Source organism: Exophiala viscosa (genome assembly GCF_022695815.1).
Source record: "Exophiala viscosa unplaced genomic scaffold EDD37scaffold_8, whole genome shotgun sequence".
Lineage (NCBI taxonomy): Eukaryota > Fungi > Ascomycota > Eurotiomycetes > Chaetothyriales > Herpotrichiellaceae > Exophiala > Exophiala viscosa.
The window spans coordinates 907,281-923,562 of record NW_026944360.1 but is presented as its reverse complement, the minus strand read 5'-3'; the positions used below and the strand labels follow the sequence as shown (position 1 = coordinate 923,562).

The 16,282-nt window shown below is 52.2% G+C and overlaps 6 protein-coding genes across 6 annotated transcripts; 3 read left to right on the top strand and 3 right to left on the bottom strand.

Annotated features, from left to right (window-relative positions):
• Positions 1-457: 457 nt before the first annotated feature.
• EDD37DRAFT_482372 (6-phosphogluconolactonase) lies at positions 458-1,936 on the top strand. The gene has a single exon (XM_062813251.1). It carries the CDS (start codon positions 876-878, stop codon positions 1,671-1,673), a length of 798 nt encoding a protein of 265 aa, XP_062668519.1. The 5' UTR covers positions 458-875; the 3' UTR covers positions 1,674-1,936.
• A 262-nt stretch (positions 1,937-2,198) lies between these two features.
• EDD37DRAFT_611045 (uncharacterized protein) lies at positions 2,199-3,254 on the bottom strand (the record flags this gene model as incomplete). The annotated part of the gene is made up of 1 exon (XM_062815261.1): positions 2,199-3,254. The coding sequence occupies one exon, from the start codon at positions 3,252-3,254 to the stop codon at positions 2,199-2,201; it is 1,056 nt and encodes a 351-aa protein (XP_062668518.1).
• Positions 3,255-4,842: 1,588 nt separating this feature from the next.
• On the bottom strand, positions 4,843-7,718 carry EDD37DRAFT_635498 (docking domain of Afi1 for Arf3 in vesicle trafficking-domain-containing protein). The gene has a single exon (XM_062816918.1). The coding sequence runs from the start codon at positions 7,458-7,460 to the stop codon at positions 4,998-5,000; it is 2,463 nt and encodes an 820-aa protein (XP_062668517.1). The 5' UTR covers positions 7,461-7,718; the 3' UTR covers positions 4,843-4,997.
• A 104-nt stretch (positions 7,719-7,822) lies between these two features.
• EDD37DRAFT_482294 (uncharacterized protein) lies at positions 7,823-9,225 on the top strand. Its single transcript, XM_062813250.1, has 2 exons — positions 7,823-8,071; positions 8,127-9,225. Exons 1-2 carry the CDS (start codon positions 8,069-8,071, stop codon positions 9,060-9,062), a joined length of 939 nt encoding a protein of 312 aa, XP_062668516.1. The 5' UTR covers positions 7,823-8,068; the 3' UTR covers positions 9,063-9,225.
• Position 9,226: 1 nt separating this feature from the next.
• EDD37DRAFT_482274 (uncharacterized protein) lies at positions 9,227-12,592 on the bottom strand. The gene is made up of 3 exons (XM_062813249.1): positions 12,333-12,592; positions 12,223-12,281; positions 9,227-12,166 (listed from the first exon to the last, which is right to left on the bottom strand). Exons 1-3 carry the CDS (start codon positions 12,359-12,361, stop codon positions 9,273-9,275), a joined length of 2,982 nt encoding a protein of 993 aa, XP_062668515.1. The 5' UTR covers positions 12,362-12,592; the 3' UTR covers positions 9,227-9,272.
• A 93-nt stretch (positions 12,593-12,685) lies between these two features.
• EDD37DRAFT_482202 (GNAT acetyltransferase 2-domain-containing protein) lies at positions 12,686-16,282 on the top strand. Its single transcript, XM_062813246.1, has 2 exons — positions 12,686-15,862; positions 15,927-16,282. The coding sequence occupies exons 1-2, from the start codon at positions 12,828-12,830 to the stop codon at positions 16,210-16,212; spliced, it is 3,321 nt and encodes a 1,106-aa protein (XP_062668514.1). The 5' UTR covers positions 12,686-12,827; the 3' UTR covers positions 16,213-16,282.

Below are 16,282 nucleotides of genomic sequence, written 5' to 3'. Positions count from 1 at the left end.
TACTGTCAAGTTATCAAAGTGCAATGATTGAGGATCATTCCCCCAGGCACGTCGCTGCATGCAAATGTGGCGATCGTGGCGATGGCAAATCTTTACTGTGTGGTTCTTCATTGCTTGATATGAACTGTATTCATGCGGCAATGCCTATACACTTCCAAGCAAGGCCATCTGTCTCTGTATGCGGCTTATTCATCTGCTGATGGCGCAGTCAGCAAGTCTTTTGCATCTTCGATTTGCCCTCCATCTTTGTGTGGCCCGTGAGAAGTTGACCACGTCTGACAGGGAATCTCTCATCAGATTCTGCGGTGAAACGAGGCGTCAGACAATCATGCTGGACTGACATGACGTCAAGCCTATCTATATCATGGCATCAATTATCCGGCCCACGTGTCTGGAGCAGGGCAACTATCAAACCGTTTCTCGTTTCTCGGATCGTTGCCATGGATGATCCGGAGAATCCAACTTTCTGAACATGCCTAATCAGGCTTGCCAGGCATCAAATCTTTCTGAACCTGCAAATATCCTCATTCTCTCTTTACCATTTCCCCAGATCGATATCGACATCGTAACGCACCGACACACAGGAACCGTGCCCCACCGATTAATATTCCAATAGGTGCTCTGACGTTCCTGAGTTCACCGTCATCGATTGCCCGGCCCGAAAAGATAGCGGCCCCGCCAGTCAATTACCTTTAGCAGATACGATTTCATCCGTATCGCAAAGCGCGACCCTCTTTTCACCTTCACCTCGTCCTTTGAAAGAAGCTCCTTCGAACACCTGCGAGCTTCAGCAATTGGCACCACCTCGTCCTCCTACAGATCTCAACGCAAAGTAGTCAAGAAAGGGCAAACATAAACAAGAAAGCTGGGCAAAAATGGGCAAACAACCCAACCTGTACAGTTTTCCTACTGTCGACGAGGTCGCCGCACACCTCCGGACCTACGTTCTCTCCTGCCAAAGAGCTGCTTTTCAACGCCATGATGTCTTCAAAGTCGCGGTCTCCGGCGGTAGCCTTCCTGCGACTCTAGCGAAAGCGCTGCTCGTCGCCGGCGCAAATGAAGACCCCTCGTCCTCACCGCAATTCTCCAAATGGGAAATATTTTTCGCCGACGAGCGCGCGGTGCCCCTCGACCACGAAGATAGCAACTATGGCCTGTTGAAGAAAGATTTGCTAGATAAGATCCCTGAAGAGCAAGGCACACCAACCGTCCACCCTATCAACGTCAAGAACCTCGAAGACACACAAGAATTAGCGGACCAGTACCAAGAAGCGCTCATGTCGAGTTTCGCCAGCAAGGATTCGGTCAAGATACCGGTTTTCGACTTGATACTTTTGGGTTGCGGTCCGGACGGACATACCTGCAGTTTATTCCCGGGCCACGAACTCCTTCGTGAGTCGGACGCCTGGGTCGCAGCCATCGAAGACAGCCCGAAACCGCCTGCGCGACGAATCACCTTGACCCTGCCCGTCGTTACCCACGCACATCATGTTGCATTTGTTGCGACCGGTGGCGGCAAGAAAGACATCCTCAAGAAGATCCTCGAGGCTGATGACGAGGGCCGAAGCTTGCCTTGCGGACTTGTCAATGAGGGAGGTGGAGAGAAAGTCAGCTGGTTCACAGATAGCGCTGCCGTCGAAGGCGTGTCGTTTCCGCGGAGAGGAAGTCTGTGAGATTCATGTCGACCAGAGGGGAATAACAAGAATCACATTTAGATCCGAGAGCGACGCCGCATACACCCCACCTCCTCTCGATCATGGCTTTTGAGCAGTCATGTCGCACGCACAGTGCAGGAGACGAGAGTGCGAATGAGTCCCTGCAGGAACTTTGGCTTGATGCACATTCGTTCTAGCTAGGCGTACAGGAAGCGAAGCGGCTTGGGTTGGGATGATCACCTGACCGCCAGACGAGATACCATCGCTCGCTGAGATTTCTTTTCTAGATACCAGTACGAGTACTTCGGACAAACATATGTCCTCCCTTCGTCCCTTCGTTGTGCACAGAAGGACCGCGTTTGAAGATATAGAGAAGAATTAAGGCAGAATACCATGCAAATTTTGGTCTATACGATCTGATCCGTCCCTGCATTATATCATTTGAGTTCCTCCCAGGTAAACGCCACGCTAATAGCCCAGAACGTGGTCAAAGGTATCATCGAAGACAAACAGGTACTGTACATCCACATCCACATACATTTTTCATACAACCAACACATACGACAGCAGAGCCAGCAATGCCGCAGCACCACCACTGGCGCTTATTGATCCATAGCCCTTCCGCGTGGCAGCACTCTTCTTGACACTACCGACCTTGATATCAGTCGCCGCAAAGCCCGATCCACACGCAACATCGACCTGCGCGGCACATCCCAAATACGTACTCGCCAAAGGCTGGTTCGTGGCCTGGGCATACCCGGCGAATATACTCATCGTATCCTTCAGACATTGTGAGCACGTCGGGGACGCGCCAGCCGGCATATTCAGCCCGAGCGCCGTGTAGTAAGGGTACGCATCGGCGTCGTTTGTCGTGTTGGTCACAGCCTCGGCGAAACAGTACGCCCCACTGGTCGAGTCCTGCAGACATGTGGCGCGGTAGAGCGGCTCGTACGCCAGAAGCCCCGCGTAGGCCTGCGAGACGAGCGGGTTCTGCAACTTGTAGTCCGCGCCGCAGTTGGCGTCAGCGATCAATTCGGATGCCAGGTTGGCCATGAGCGGGCTGCAGATCGCGAGTGGCGCGTTGCAGGCCGAGTCCAGGGTTTGGGTGAGAAGGGTGGTCGAGCGTTCGGCGCGGAAGAATGAGTTTGAATTTTGGAGGAGTAGTGAGACGGGCACGCAGGACTGGAAAGTCGAGTTGCTGAGAAAGGTCGAGAAGAAGGTCGGACAGGACGAAACGGTGAAGTTGCTTCCTATTGAGGTGTCGAACGGAGAGGGGAGAGGTGTGGTGACGACGGTAACGGAGGGACTGATTGAGGTTGAGACTGCTGTGGGGGAGACGGTCGTTGAGGTGTCTGTGGCAATAGCCAACGAGGTTGCAGCGGCAGAAGAAGAGGAGGAGGTGGTGGAGGATGTCGAAGCTGCGCTGGAGTCCGATGTTGACGTGGCTTCCGACACGCTTGTGGGTACGACACTGTCTTGCCGCCGCTGGATGTGTATGTCCCGTATCAAAGGTGGCTCGGTCATGTCAATGTGTATCTCCCCCCGTACGGCCAACTCTTGGAAGTAGGATGATTCGTAGACAAGAGCGTCGACTTCCATTTCGTACGCTAACGTTGATGCTAGCATTGATATGAATAACAGCAGCAAAGAAAGTACTGAAGATGGTGCTCCATAAGATCTGGCATGGATTCTCCGCCTGCCTGGTCGGGGTCTGTTCGCTGCTGATATAGACATTATTTCTGGTGTAGTGATGTATTATTCCGGCCGCCGGTTGTCGAAGAAGATGATCGACCTCAACATGAGGAAAGGTAGCGCATGAGGTTCCACCAGAGATCGCGGCTTCGTAGCAGATCGTGAAGGCGATTCGCGTGGTCCGGTTGCGGTTTTCAACGTTACCTCAACCAAGCTGTATGACTGTCGAGGTCTGGCCGTGGACGTTCAAGTGTCTTTGAAGGATGTGCAGTCGATCATGCCCAATATACCATAGTATTTTCCTGGAGACGATTGCAGCACGTGTTTGACCCGGTGCTGATCCTGGTGATCTTCACTCTCCACACAGGGTGGATTCCTTCACAGTAGTCCGCGGGTTTCAGTTTGAACGATGTTGATATTAGTCCTTCTCGCGGTAACCGAGCTGCAAGACGGATCGATCAGATGTAGGTGATGTTAGGAACTCAAAGAAATACAATGGAGAGGAAAGAAGCACTGAAATGAAGGTTCATTGCGTTCGCAGCTCGAAGTGGTCTTTTCAGCGGGCACAGTCGATGGTTTTCCAAAGAGTCCATTGTTTGCAGCACCAGCATGCTGAACTACTGGTAACTTACCGAAAGCATCTGGCGGCACCTTTTCCAGTCAGCGTTAGTAGAAGGAGAACAAAGGAATGTGGCATGGGTGTTAGTCCTGATAGTTGGTAGGTATTCTCCACAGGGCGCCGCATGGCATGAAAGGAGCAACCGCCAAATTCCTGCTGTTCAGGGTTAAGCGGCCAGCCTCGCGCGCCTAGGGGTTACTTTGTGGCGTCCGAGTCAATCGAACTGAGAGCTCCAAAAGACCATAAACATGAATTCGTTGTCGAGACCAATCTCATACTCCACATCTTTTAACCAATATTTTGGAGGTTGTCAAATTGTCAGATCTCAAGCCTTGAACAGCTGACATTAAGCTGTCAAAATACCTCTGACTTGTCCATCATCGGACAGCCATGTGGCTGATGCACCAACAATGGCAGAGGCACTCGGCTGGCTGCTAGCAAGACACCGGACGCAACGTGGAATGTCGATCTCGAAGCGAACTTGGTGATTGAAGACCCTGTCTGAGGCCGATTTCGCCTACCAAGAAGGCACTTCTAGAGGATTATTGTAGGGTGGTCACGGTAGACGAAAACAGGTTGGATGATTTTACAAGGCGAGGCGAGAGGCCCGAAGCAGAAAAGGTGCAAACAAGGTTGCCAAGTTTCCAATAGTTCGAAAGGAAGAAGCCACTTCCCGAGGAAATGAGAATCAGGGGTAAAAAGAATAAACCAGCGGGACACCACACATATTGGACACCAAAATCACATCACTCAGTGAGTCAGCGAACGGACAACTTGCTTGCCTCGTTCGCCCATACGGTACTAGAAAGCTCAGAGCGAAGAGGGAGAAATGGGATACACAGAGTACGCACGCGTCAATCACAGGAATCTTCCATTATCAGGTCATCAACTGTCGTTAATCATTATTGGTGGTCGTTGTAATGAGGCCTTCCATAATCCTACCCATTTGACAGGCTCTCGTCATCATTCGTCCAGCAGATATCATCACCTTTATTGCTTCCTAATCCATGCAATACCACATGGTGACTTCGTCAACTACGCCTGGTTGTCCTGTTGCTGAGAGTATTCAGAGGCTCCATGATGCCTCCAACCTCTTGTTGTTGCTCACGAGATTTGGCTTCCTTCTCCTGCAAGGATCTCTTGAAGCCCATGTTCGCCCACCCTCCCAGACGACTAAAGAACACTCGGCCAGCAGGATGCTTCCTGATTCGGTCGAGAAGACTCGCAACAGCGGTCCTGACTCTTGTATCTTCATGCCAAAGGCCGAGTCCAATGTAGAAAAGTCCCGCTTCAGATAGTGGTGCCGTTTCCAGCAGCTCCAGGATGCTCTCATAGTCAGTGCAGTACGCGTCAAGAGCGAGGTAGAGCGCGCCAGCTTCGGTTGGTGTGAGACGCAAAACACGAAGCTTGGACAAAGAATGATAGAGGTCAATGTAAGGCTTGCTAGGTTCTCGTGCAAGCATCTTGGTCATGCTCACGGGCGAAGTGGGTGATGGAAGGTCTTGCGACTGACTGGCCAGATCTAGAATGAAGGAATGATAGGACCGAGTATTCCTCCATCCTTCAATTCTGGCCGCCGACGCCGATAGTTCTCGCATTTTTGCCTCGTCGCTAGGCCATACATAGCCATGGCCCTTGAGATTTTGACTGGAGGTCTTCATTGACATTGGTCGAGGGCGAGCAATGGCTGTCAGAGGGGACTGCACTTTGTCCACCTCGGTCGGAGGAATCACCGAGAGAGGACTCGCTCCATACACCGTCTCCTCGAAAGCCGCTGCAATGCGTGTGAACTTGGTGATGTAAGCTCGAAATTTGGCCCTGACGATCGATTCTCCTGCACGTGAGGCTATGCTGCGCGTGATTTCTTCCATGAAAAGGTTATCTCGGGTGGCATCCGTGTGAGCTGGATCTTTCTGATTGAGCACAGTATGGCCGTGCTGTTGGAAATATGTCGTGCCCTCCGTGGCAGGAGCCGGTTCGATACAAGACGAGATTTTCATCCTTCCTGACGGGAGGTCACACATCAAGTCCCACCATTCGGGATGATACGAAAACGCGGGATTCGTGACCCCAGCAATGAAACCAGGTACCTTCAAAAGCTCGTCAATCTTGGTCAGATCGGTGTATGGAAAAGCGTGCCGCGTGAATCCACGCAGGACACCACCAGAAGCCAATGCACAGGCTGCAAGAACAGCCTCGGCCACCTCGCCAGAAGGGCGGTTGTGACCGAGAAATATCACTCGTTTCTGCGTGAGCATGGCATTAATCAGAACCACGACTGGATGAGTGTATGCTCCCGAAGTGGTAAGGTGAGGATGCAGTGCAAACGGTTGAGGTTGTGACATGTGCGGATTGCCGAAAATTTGGACCAGCTTGATGAGGGAAAAGTCACCCACCGTCTCGGGAGACAATGCGGTGGGTATCTTCACTGGTATCGGGATGCCATTGTATACTATCTTCGACTCAAATTCGTGAGTGTCCCGAGGCACAGTATACTTTGGTTCTGACCTTCCTGGTGAACCCGGCGGGTCAAGCCTGTTGGCAGAAGCATCATCGGCCAAACGCTGGGAGATCATCTGTTCGAATTTCTCAGCGAACATATCTTTGGTGTCACTCGCCTGAAGGATGTGGCGCTCGAGCGATGATAGTCGCGGCATCAGAGACAGATCCATAGCGTTGAGAGAGTTGTATAACAGCTCCAGCGTGTCTGGGGTGGGCGACTTGAAGTAGTCCTCCAAAGCCAGGAGCAGCAGGGGCTTGTATATGTGCAGGAAGGAGTGCCTTGTACAGATAGCCATGGCCTTGACGACAGCACCTCTCTTGACCGTACTGTCTTGCTTGGTATTGACCAAATTCAAGACGTACATCAATGGTGGGTTGTCGATGCTCCCTGCGTCACTCTCATCACTGCTCGAGTCTCCGTCATAGTCCTCCCCTTCCGCGACCCCACTGGCGTGTCTTCTGGCCGCCCTGCGCTTTCTTCTGGCCTCTTTTTCGGCCTCCTCTTCTTCATTTGTGCCTGCGTCTTTGTGGAGGAAGAACATCGTCCAGTCCTGCTGCCGAACATGTGTCTGATCGGGCAGCATCAATTCGGCCAACATGTTCTCATCTGGACTAATGGCACCAGGGAACTGATGCTCCATGATGGGACCTCTGTCAATGTCGAAGGATGCGACCAGAATATATTCCACATGAGGCTCGGCTGATTGTAGGGGATATTGTGACTTGAGACGTTTCTGAGGACGATATGGACCATCTTCAGGCACTGGAGATATCCTTTGCGAGGAACGTTGGGAAATATGGGAGCCCCTTGGTGATGGCGGTGCTAACGAGCTCTGCGACGAGACTTTATAGTGTGAAGCCGTGTGTGATATGGACGACTTGTGGGATCCTGTGGTGGATGATATAGACCTTCGATCATGGACGCCATTGCCATGATGTGGGCGATATGCGATTTCCGCCATCGACTTCGCGGCTGTAGTGGTTGCTATCATGGGGTCGTCTTTGTGACAATATGCACTTTAGCCTTGCGCCTGAGGAGGGTTGTGCTGCTTGAGCACGTGGGAGTGTATGCGACGCTGGTGCGCAGACTCACTGAGTGGTGTTCCTCTTCTTCAGCCTGTCGATGCCAATCTCAAGCAATGTGTATCGCCAATAGATATGACCGACTCATTGCCAATCTGTGAAGGGGCACCTTGTACCTGCGCCCTTGAGTTCAGTGCACGGCGATCCCTGCTATCGGGCGGCCCCTGAGATCTGCGTTTTAAGCTTGTTTAGCGCCCGCCGGAAAGATTCCAGGTCAGGTCTGTGCCCTCGTGGCCTTGGAGTCGCCTAACCTTCCCCTCGGAATCCGAGGCAGTTCCGCTGCCCTGCCAACGTCCCTGGGGTGTAAATAATGTGATTGCGCGGAACGACAGTAACAAAGAGACAAGCAGGAGAATACCAGACTCATAGATGCAAAAACACCGCGGCTATAATATCGGACAGGTCATTGACTCAAGAGTCTTCCGGACAACGACAACGATAAATACGGACCGACTGTCTGGACGGCGTGTTGTAACCAGCACAACAACACACACCGACTAGCCTGAAGACACCGATAATGGTAAGTCAACATCATGATCGACAGTAATGGGTCTGTGTGTCCTCACACTTATAAGCAGGCACAGTCATACAAACCAACCTTCAACTCCCCTCGTTCCTCCCCTTTCCGCCGTCCAGCCTCACCAGGATCACCCACCGTCGTTACCAACCGACCCAATACACCACCAACGAACCGAAGCGGCGCCTCACCAATGAATTCCCCATCCAAGCTGAAACACGCCTACACGGTGTCCGAAGAAGAGGAAGAAGACATAATCATATCTACACCCTCTAGACCCGAGCCCGGTTCATCCTTTCGGCGTGCGCAAACCGAACCACCACCATCCCCCACAAGCCACCGACTGTCCTCCCCAACCAGACCCTCCAACACAATGGCACCGGCATCAAGAGAACCACGACGCCTGGTCTCCAACGGCCTATCCTCAAACGACAACCTCTCCAAACTCCCACCCCAACTCCTTCATAACATGCGCGAGTCCTTCTCTGTCCTGGACTCAAACTCCAACGGCACCATTGACGCTGCCTCGGTCGCCGAAACACTTCAATCGCTAGGCCTCCAAGAAAGCAACCTCACTCAATTCTTCCCACCAGGTCAGGCCCAACAGCTTTCCCTTCCGCAGTACCTAAACCAACTCGCCAACATCCTCGTCGGCCTGTCCCCACAACAAGAGCTACTTAACGCCTTTTCCGCCTTTGACGACGACGACAGCGGTCAAATCGACATCGCGGAACTACGCTCCGCCCTGCTCAATACGGCCCCCGACCCAGGCGAGCGGTCTCTGTCCCAGAAAGACATCGATCGCGCTATGGAGGGGTTCACTGGCCGCCGGATCCTGGGCAAGAACGTGATCGGTATAGCTGGCGTACGTGGTCTGAACACACCCGCCCCCAAGAAAGGAGGAGACGTGTTCCGATACCAGGAATTCGTGGCGAATCTGACGGGCGGGCCTGCAACGGAAGCAGCTCAGGCTCAGGGCGTGCCGGCGCGGTAGTAGGGCTGTTGAGGTGGTTAACTTTCGAAACGAATGAAGAATCCAGGTCGGAGTGACTTCCTGGGTTTTCTAACGACAATAAGCATGTTTGTACAATCACATCTGGTGGGCGGGCGTTTCTCTTACTTCTATAAAAAATGAGAATGAACTTGATAATATAGATTCAAGCAATATGTCTTATATATACTACACGCTGTTCTTATATACGTTTCAGCTGCCAGGCAGCACAAACCCCAGCTCATCCCTATTGTCATCCGTCAACCGTCCCCATTCAAGCAACAGCCTGAAAAAGTACAACTCCATATCTTCTTTCCTAAGCACCCTCCCCGCCCACTCCCGTCCAGCCTCAGCAATCATCTCACCCTCCTTGAGATGCGGGTTCCAGCGGATTTGATGTCCAGTCATCGTCCCATTCACACCCGCAAAGTAAGCAAGTGTGCTCCACATCCCATGCAACCTCAAATCCTGGGGCACGAAATGCAACCACGCAGTAAGTCGACTGTCGTACCATTCCCTAAACAGCGCCGTCTTGAACGGCAATGACCTCGACTGCAGAAACGGTAAAAAACGGCCCGAAAAGCCCGCCCCATCCATATCGAACAAGAATCGATGTCGCCAGTGGGCTTGGAAATCCGAGGGCCCGACCAGTCCAAACTCGCCTTCTTGGTCGGTGCAATCATGCAGACCGACACCGCCGCAGCGGGCAATGGAATCCACAATCGCAATGTCAGTCTTGAGTCCCAACTCCTTGGCCGCGGGGCCAGGCAGGATCTGGTACTTGTATTTTGCGTAGTTGTCGGGATTGGGTAGGAGGACGGCAAATCGATCGTGGGACGCCGTAGTGAGGTTATCGGCCATATGTACAAGCCTTTGCCGAGTCATGCCGCGCCAGGCGTGGTTGCCCGAAGCGACGCCCTCTGAGGTTGCTCCGCGCCAGAACAGGACGTTTTCCTTTTCTTCGAAAGGCGCGTCGGGATACCCCGGCTGGTAACCCTCTTCACCAGGAGTGCCTTTCTCCTCGCTAGGAGCATAGACGACTTTGTCCATGTAGTTCCAGGCTGACGGGTACAAAATGTCATTATAACCATGGGGCTTTGACTGAGAAAACACCGGCATCAGCTGATACGACGTCTTGAAGGCTGCAGGCGACATATAGAAGCCGTGAAGTTGTGCCAGGTCCGGCTGATGGCAGATGTCTGCGGCGTCTGTCCAGTTGGCCAGGAACTGCCCAAGCGAATGTGGAGCGACACACGCGCCGCAAATGTGTGACCGGGACGAAATATGAGGATATCTCCGAGCAAGCGACGAGGGTTTGCATCCTATAGAGCCAAACTTTCGGAATGTGTTTCGAAATGCCGAGTCGTGGAATATTGATTCAGTGAATTCTTGCTCTGGAATTGGCAACCATCCGGCCGCGCGGTCGTTGGACCAACTTCCACCACCACTTTTGTCTAACGAACGGCCTTGCTCTCGCAGGTGCTGGAGATCTTTGTATGGCACCGCCACCCTCGACTCGTCATTGAGATTGAATGCCAAATCCATATCAGGCAGATATTGGGCAAAACTGTTGATGAGTATCGCAACACCTTCGAGCATCCATCGATGCGTAGGGAGCACATTTTCCTGAACTGCCGCGTTTCCATTACGAATCGTGATCCCTGATATCTCGTTCCACGGATTGGATACCATTTCCCAGGTATGTCGCCTGAGGTCGGCAGGCGGTATCGTGCGAAAAGGCAGCAGGTCTTCATAGATTTGGTCGAATTCGTCGACGATTAGCGCGGATCTATTTTGTGCGTACTCAAGCCATTTATCGAATCTGGGAGGAGGATTGCGCCCGTGCTTTTCTTTGTACTGGTTGACGGTATCGGCCAGCGAACCAGTGTTTCCTACTGTTTCAAGGTACTGCTGGTGGTGGAGTTGTGCGTCGTAGATGAGCATGTCAATGGGGTGAAAATGAACATAGTCTCTTTTGCCCCAGGGAGGTAATAGCAGGATACCGAACACAATAAATAGTAGTGCCTGGCGAGAAAGCGGTATCGGACTCTTCTCGCGCAGTGCTTGTTGAATGTGGCGATATACCCTCCACCCAACAGCCACAAGAATGAAAGACCAGGTCGATGTTGAGGTTGGTGTCGGAGGAAATGGGTTTTTGTGAGACCAAATAAACTCGAATCCGGGTATCATAGTCATTAACGCCGTAAAGTAGACCGACATATCCAAAGTGCCGTGAGTCGTAATACAATGCAGTGTCGTAATGCATAAGAGACAGAAAAGGAGAACGTTTCCCGAAATGGCGAATAAGGTGCTAGAATCCAACGTCGGTTCCAGTAATAACAACCATGTCCTGTAATCCGGCTTGAAAGTATACACAATCGTGGCCACGACCGACCATATTAACACCGTGGCAAACATTGCTGAACTCCATAGCACCACACATCTCCGACCTGAAAGTCCGCGACCATCGGCCTTTGGTGCCGTCTCATAAATGATGATGGCAAGGCATAAATCCAAGAGCAGCGCCACAACCTGCATTGTCGGGACTGTCCGTTGTTCACCAGTCACAAGAGGACATATGAAGGTGGAGTTAGAAGAAACCCAGAGTCCTTGAACGAGATAGCAGCCGTATGACACGAGAAACAGTGGGAGTAGATATCTCGTCCGGGGCCCATGTACCCTTTTGCCAATCATCATACGCAAGGATTCGTATACACTGCTGTCGGGACGCTCTTCATACTTCAGTGCTAGCGAGCGTTGGGATCGAACTGCATCGTACAATGCGAGCGTGAACGGGAGGAATACCGCCACGCTGTCGATCGTGCATTCTGGTGCTCCTGAAATTCGACGGTACAACTCAATGCGCACCGATAGAACCGCAATCGTCGCCGAGAGTAATGAGACCTTGACCTTCCTATTATCTCGGCCATCCGCCTCTTCAGGTCCTAACCTTTCTATTGCGCGTCCAAGTTCTTCCAAAGGTAGGGCTGCATAACGGCCCTTGTTGGACTCAGGCGATTGATATAGTCTAGGTATGGCCTTGCTTGCACTCGGTAAAGCGAACGAACCGGCCAGTAAGGCAAAAACGACGAGGTGGATAGGTCGATCTGAGACAGTCAGGGGTGCTGAGAATAATCATTGGGGACGATCGCAAGAGGCATACCGTGGGCAGTGGAAATTGGGAAGAGGTACGCGATCCAACCTGCAGTCAGCAATGACATGCTTCAAGGATCAGTAAGAACTCCAATGATTATACGGGAGACTCGCACTCACCATAAGCACACGTTGTCAATGATGGTCATCGTTGTGACCTACTCGGGCGAGCAGTAGACCAGTCAGGTGTGGCTATGATCGCTTGCCAGGATGGAGAGCTAAAGCGTTTCCCTTTCCTCCGAACGTGCGGCATCACGGAGTCCCCTGGGAGGTTCTCGTCAGGAAGTTCTTTTCGGGCCCATCTGTATGCATAAAGCAGATCATTGTCATGGCATGTCAAACGCAGGTAGAAACTTGGAAGGCGCCCAGACCCATTTGGTGCTACCGATGAAGATCCGCCGACGAGGCTGTGGCTGGGCGATTAAGTCTAGATAAGGCTCCGCTGGGGAACATTTCTCCACCTCCGGCGCTGTAGGGAAACTGCGCCGAATAAATTTTTGGAGAAGCGCCTCTAACTTAGATATTTTTCTAAAGAAATATACAAAGTCGTTAGCACAACGACACTTTTGTCAGTACCTGGTATCTGAGGCGGAGGGAGGCCGGGCGACTACGAGAATGCCTCGCAAAGCGATTGACTCGCGCATCCCTGCGCTTATCCGCAATGGCATACAGGAAAAGAAGCGCAGTTTTATCGTCGTTGTCGGCGACAGAGCCAAAGATGTCATTGTACATCTGCACTATATCATGTCCTCGGTCGACGTCAAGCAGAACAAGTCGGTTCTATGGGCTTACAAGAAAGATCTTCTAGGATTCACTAGTCACCGGAAGAAGCGAGAGGCAAAGATCAAAAAGGAAATCAAGAGAGGCATACGAGATGCCAATACGGAGGATCCATTCGAACTCTTCGTTACACTGCACAATATCCGATATGTTTACTACAAAGAGACCGAGAAGATCCTGGGTAACACATATGGCATGTGTATCTTGCAAGACTTCGAAGCCATCACCCCGAATCTCCTGGCCCGCACCATCGAGACGGTCGAAGGCGGCGGGCTGGTACTTCTTTTGCTGAAAGGCATGAAAAGCCTGAAGCAACTCTACACAATGTCTATGGACGTCCACTCCAGATATCGAACCGAAGCGCATGACGACGTTGTTGCCAGATTCAATGAACGATTCATACTGTCCCTCGGAGCCTGCGAGTCCTGTCTGGTCGTGGACGATGAGCTGAACGTCCTACCCATATCTGGAGGGAAGAATGTGCAGGCTCTACCGCCACCAGCTTCCGCAGATGACAGTGAACTGCCGAGCAAGAAAGAGTTGAAAGAGATCAAAGACAGCTTGGCCGACAGTCAGCCTGTGGGATCTCTGGTCACTCTCGCAAAGACTGTTGATCAGGCCAAGGCACTCCTCACATTTGTTGATGCCATATCAGAGAAGACATTGCGAAGTACAGTAACCCTGACGGCCGCGAGAGGTCGCGGAAAATCAGCGGCACTGGGCGTCGCCGTGGCTGCCGCGGTGGCCCACGGTTATAGCAACATCTTCATCACATCTCCAAGTCCAGAAAACTTGAAGACTCTTTTTGAATTCGTTGTCAAAGGTTTCGATGCTCTCGAATACATGGACCATGTCGACTATACCATTCTGCAGTCAACAAATCCCGACTACAACAAGGCCATAGTGCGCATCAATGTCCATCGTGCGCATCGGCAAACAATCCAATACATCCAGCCGCAAGATGCGCACGTTCTAGGACAGGCCGAGTTGGTCGTGATTGATGAGGCTGCTGCGATACCTCTACCCCTTGTTAGGAAGCTGATGGGACCATACCTTGTATTCATGGCCTCGACCATCAATGGTTACGAAGGCACAGGTCGATCACTCTCACTGAAGCTGATTCAACAACTACGTGAACAATCCAGCGGCGGGGTCAAGACAAACGGCGATGATCTCGAAGTCGCTGATAAGGAGACCGGGAAAGCAACCAAAGATGGACAGAAGGTCTATACTGGGGGACGATCTCTGAGAGAGATCACATTATCAGAACCAATCCGATATGCACCTGGAGACGGCGTTGAGAAATGGTTAAATCGACTGCTATGCCTCGACGCTACACTGCCCAAATCAAAGATGAACACCCAGGGTACACCACATCCTTCAACATGCGAACTGGTCCATGTTAATCGCGATACTCTATTCTCATTCCACCCCGTCTCAGAAAAGTTCTTACAGCAAATGATGGCACTGTATGTTGCCTCTCACTACAAAAACTCGCCTAACGATTTACAATTAATGTCCGACGCTCCTGCGCATCAACTCTTCGTTCTCATTCCTCCTATCCCCGAAGATGCCAACAAACTCCCGGAACCTCTTTGTGTCATTCAAGTCGCCCTCGAAGGTCGCATCAGTAAAAAATCCGTGCTGAACAGCTTATCCCGCGGCCAGCGAGCCGGTGGTGACCTGATCCCCTGGCTGGTGAGCCAGCAATTCCAGGACTCGGAGTTTGCTGGTCTATCAGGGAGTCGCGTTGTTCGCATCGCCACAAACCCAGAGTACTTGAATATGGGCTATGGTTCGCGAGCTTTGCAGTTGCTGCAAGACTTCTACGAGGGCAAATTCACCTCGTTGTCCGAAAAGGACGAGGCCACAATCGAAGATATGGCGCACATGCCGCGTGTGACGGATGCCGAACTTGAGGAATCAGAGCTCCTCGATGACAACATCAAAGTTCGTGATATCAGACAGATGCCGCCGCTGTTCAGCAAGCTCTCGGAGCGCCGTCCAGACCCACTGGACTACCTAGGTGTCTCGTTCGGCTTGACACAACCACTCCACAAATTCTGGAAACGAGCGTCCTTCGCTCCTGTCTATCTCCGCCAAACCGCGAACGAGCTGACAGGTGAACATTCATGCGTAATGCTCAAACCTCTGTCCACAAGCACCAGTACCGATAGCTTCTGGCTGAGCGCCTACTCGCAGGACTTCCACAAACGCTTTCTCACCCTTCTTTCGTACCAATTCCACACATTCGCCTCCGTCCAAGCCCTTTCCATATCAGAATCCGCCTCTCGCGCCACCAAAGCCTCTCCCGACGACACCGCTAGCACCACTGGCGTTGCAACTCTATCAAAGTCTGACCTCGACGCGATCTTCTCCCCCTTTGACCTCGCCCGCCTCGAATCCTACGCCAACAACATGCTCGACTATCACGTCATCCTCGACATGATGCCCGCGGTCGCCATGCTGTTTTTCACGGGCCGTCTGAAGCAGGCACCTTGCAACGTCAGCCTCTCCGGCGTCCAGCAAAGCATCCTCCTCGCAATCGGACTTCAACGAAAAGATCTGAACGATGTCGAGAAGGAACTCAACCTGCCCAGCAACCAGCTTCTCGCGATGTTCGTCAAGGTGGTTCGGAAAGTCAGTACGGCGTTCAGGGCCATCATCTCCGGCGCTGTAGAAGCCAGTCTTCCGGAAAAGAAGGATGTCGACCTCGGCCTGAACGGTACCGCAGCACCGAGAGCTGGCAGCCGTGTGCAGACTGATCCCAACGATGCAGTGGATGACGACCTCGAGGAAGATGCCGAGCAAGTGAACCCCTACCTCAAGGAAAAACAGCGGGCTCTCATTGATGCACTGCCGCTTGATAGGTAAGGTTGACCTACTGCCGTGTTCTGGCACAGCTGTAACTAATCAAGTCTTTCTATTGTATAGGTTTGAAATCACCGCCGTCACTGCAGATGATGAAGCCTGGGAAGATGCCGAGCGACAGGTTCGGGACGCTGGGGCGGATTCCGGCCGCAGCACGGTCGTGAGCGTCAAGAGTCAGAAGAAGCGCAAAGTGGACGAGGTCAACGGGGACGAGAATGCTGAGGTTGATGGTGCTGACAAGAAGAAGAGGAAGGATAAAGAGAAGAAGCATGAGTCCAGGAATGGGGAGAAGCACCGGTCCAAGGACAAGGGCAAGGATAAGTCGCATAAAGCGAAAAAGGCGTCATGACTTAGAAACCATGCTGTAACTCTCAACATGAACCATAGCTCAATCCAATGAAGCATTCACAACACCACTG

What these genes read in the sequence shown, in the direction of transcription:
- EDD37DRAFT_482372 (XM_062813251.1), top strand. Translation starts at nt 876, where the DNA reads ATGGGCAAACAACCCAACCTGTACAGTTTTCCTACTGTCGACGAGGTC.
- EDD37DRAFT_635498 (XM_062816918.1), bottom strand. Translation starts at nt 7,460, where the DNA reads ATGATAGCAACCACTACAGCCGCGAAGTCGATGGCGGAAATCGCATAT.
- EDD37DRAFT_482274 (XM_062813249.1), bottom strand. Translation starts at nt 12,361, where the DNA reads ATGACCATCATTGACAACGTGTGCTTATG. An exon ending in ATTGACAACGTGTGCTTATG is followed by an intron (nt 12,282 to 12,332) that starts GTGAGTGCGAGT and finishes TGATCCTTGAAG; the next exon opens with CATGTCATTGCTGACTGCAG. An exon ending in CCCAATTTCCACTGCCCACG is followed by an intron (nt 12,167 to 12,222) that starts GTATGCCTCTTG and finishes TGACTGTCTCAG; the next exon opens with ATCGACCTATCCACCTCGTC.
- EDD37DRAFT_482202 (XM_062813246.1), top strand. Translation starts at nt 12,828, where the DNA reads ATGCCTCGCAAAGCGATTGACTCGCGCATCCCTGCGCTTATCCGCAAT. An exon ending in GATGCACTGCCGCTTGATAG is followed by an intron (nt 15,863 to 15,926) that starts GTAAGGTTGACC and finishes TCTATTGTATAG; the next exon opens with GTTTGAAATCACCGCCGTCA.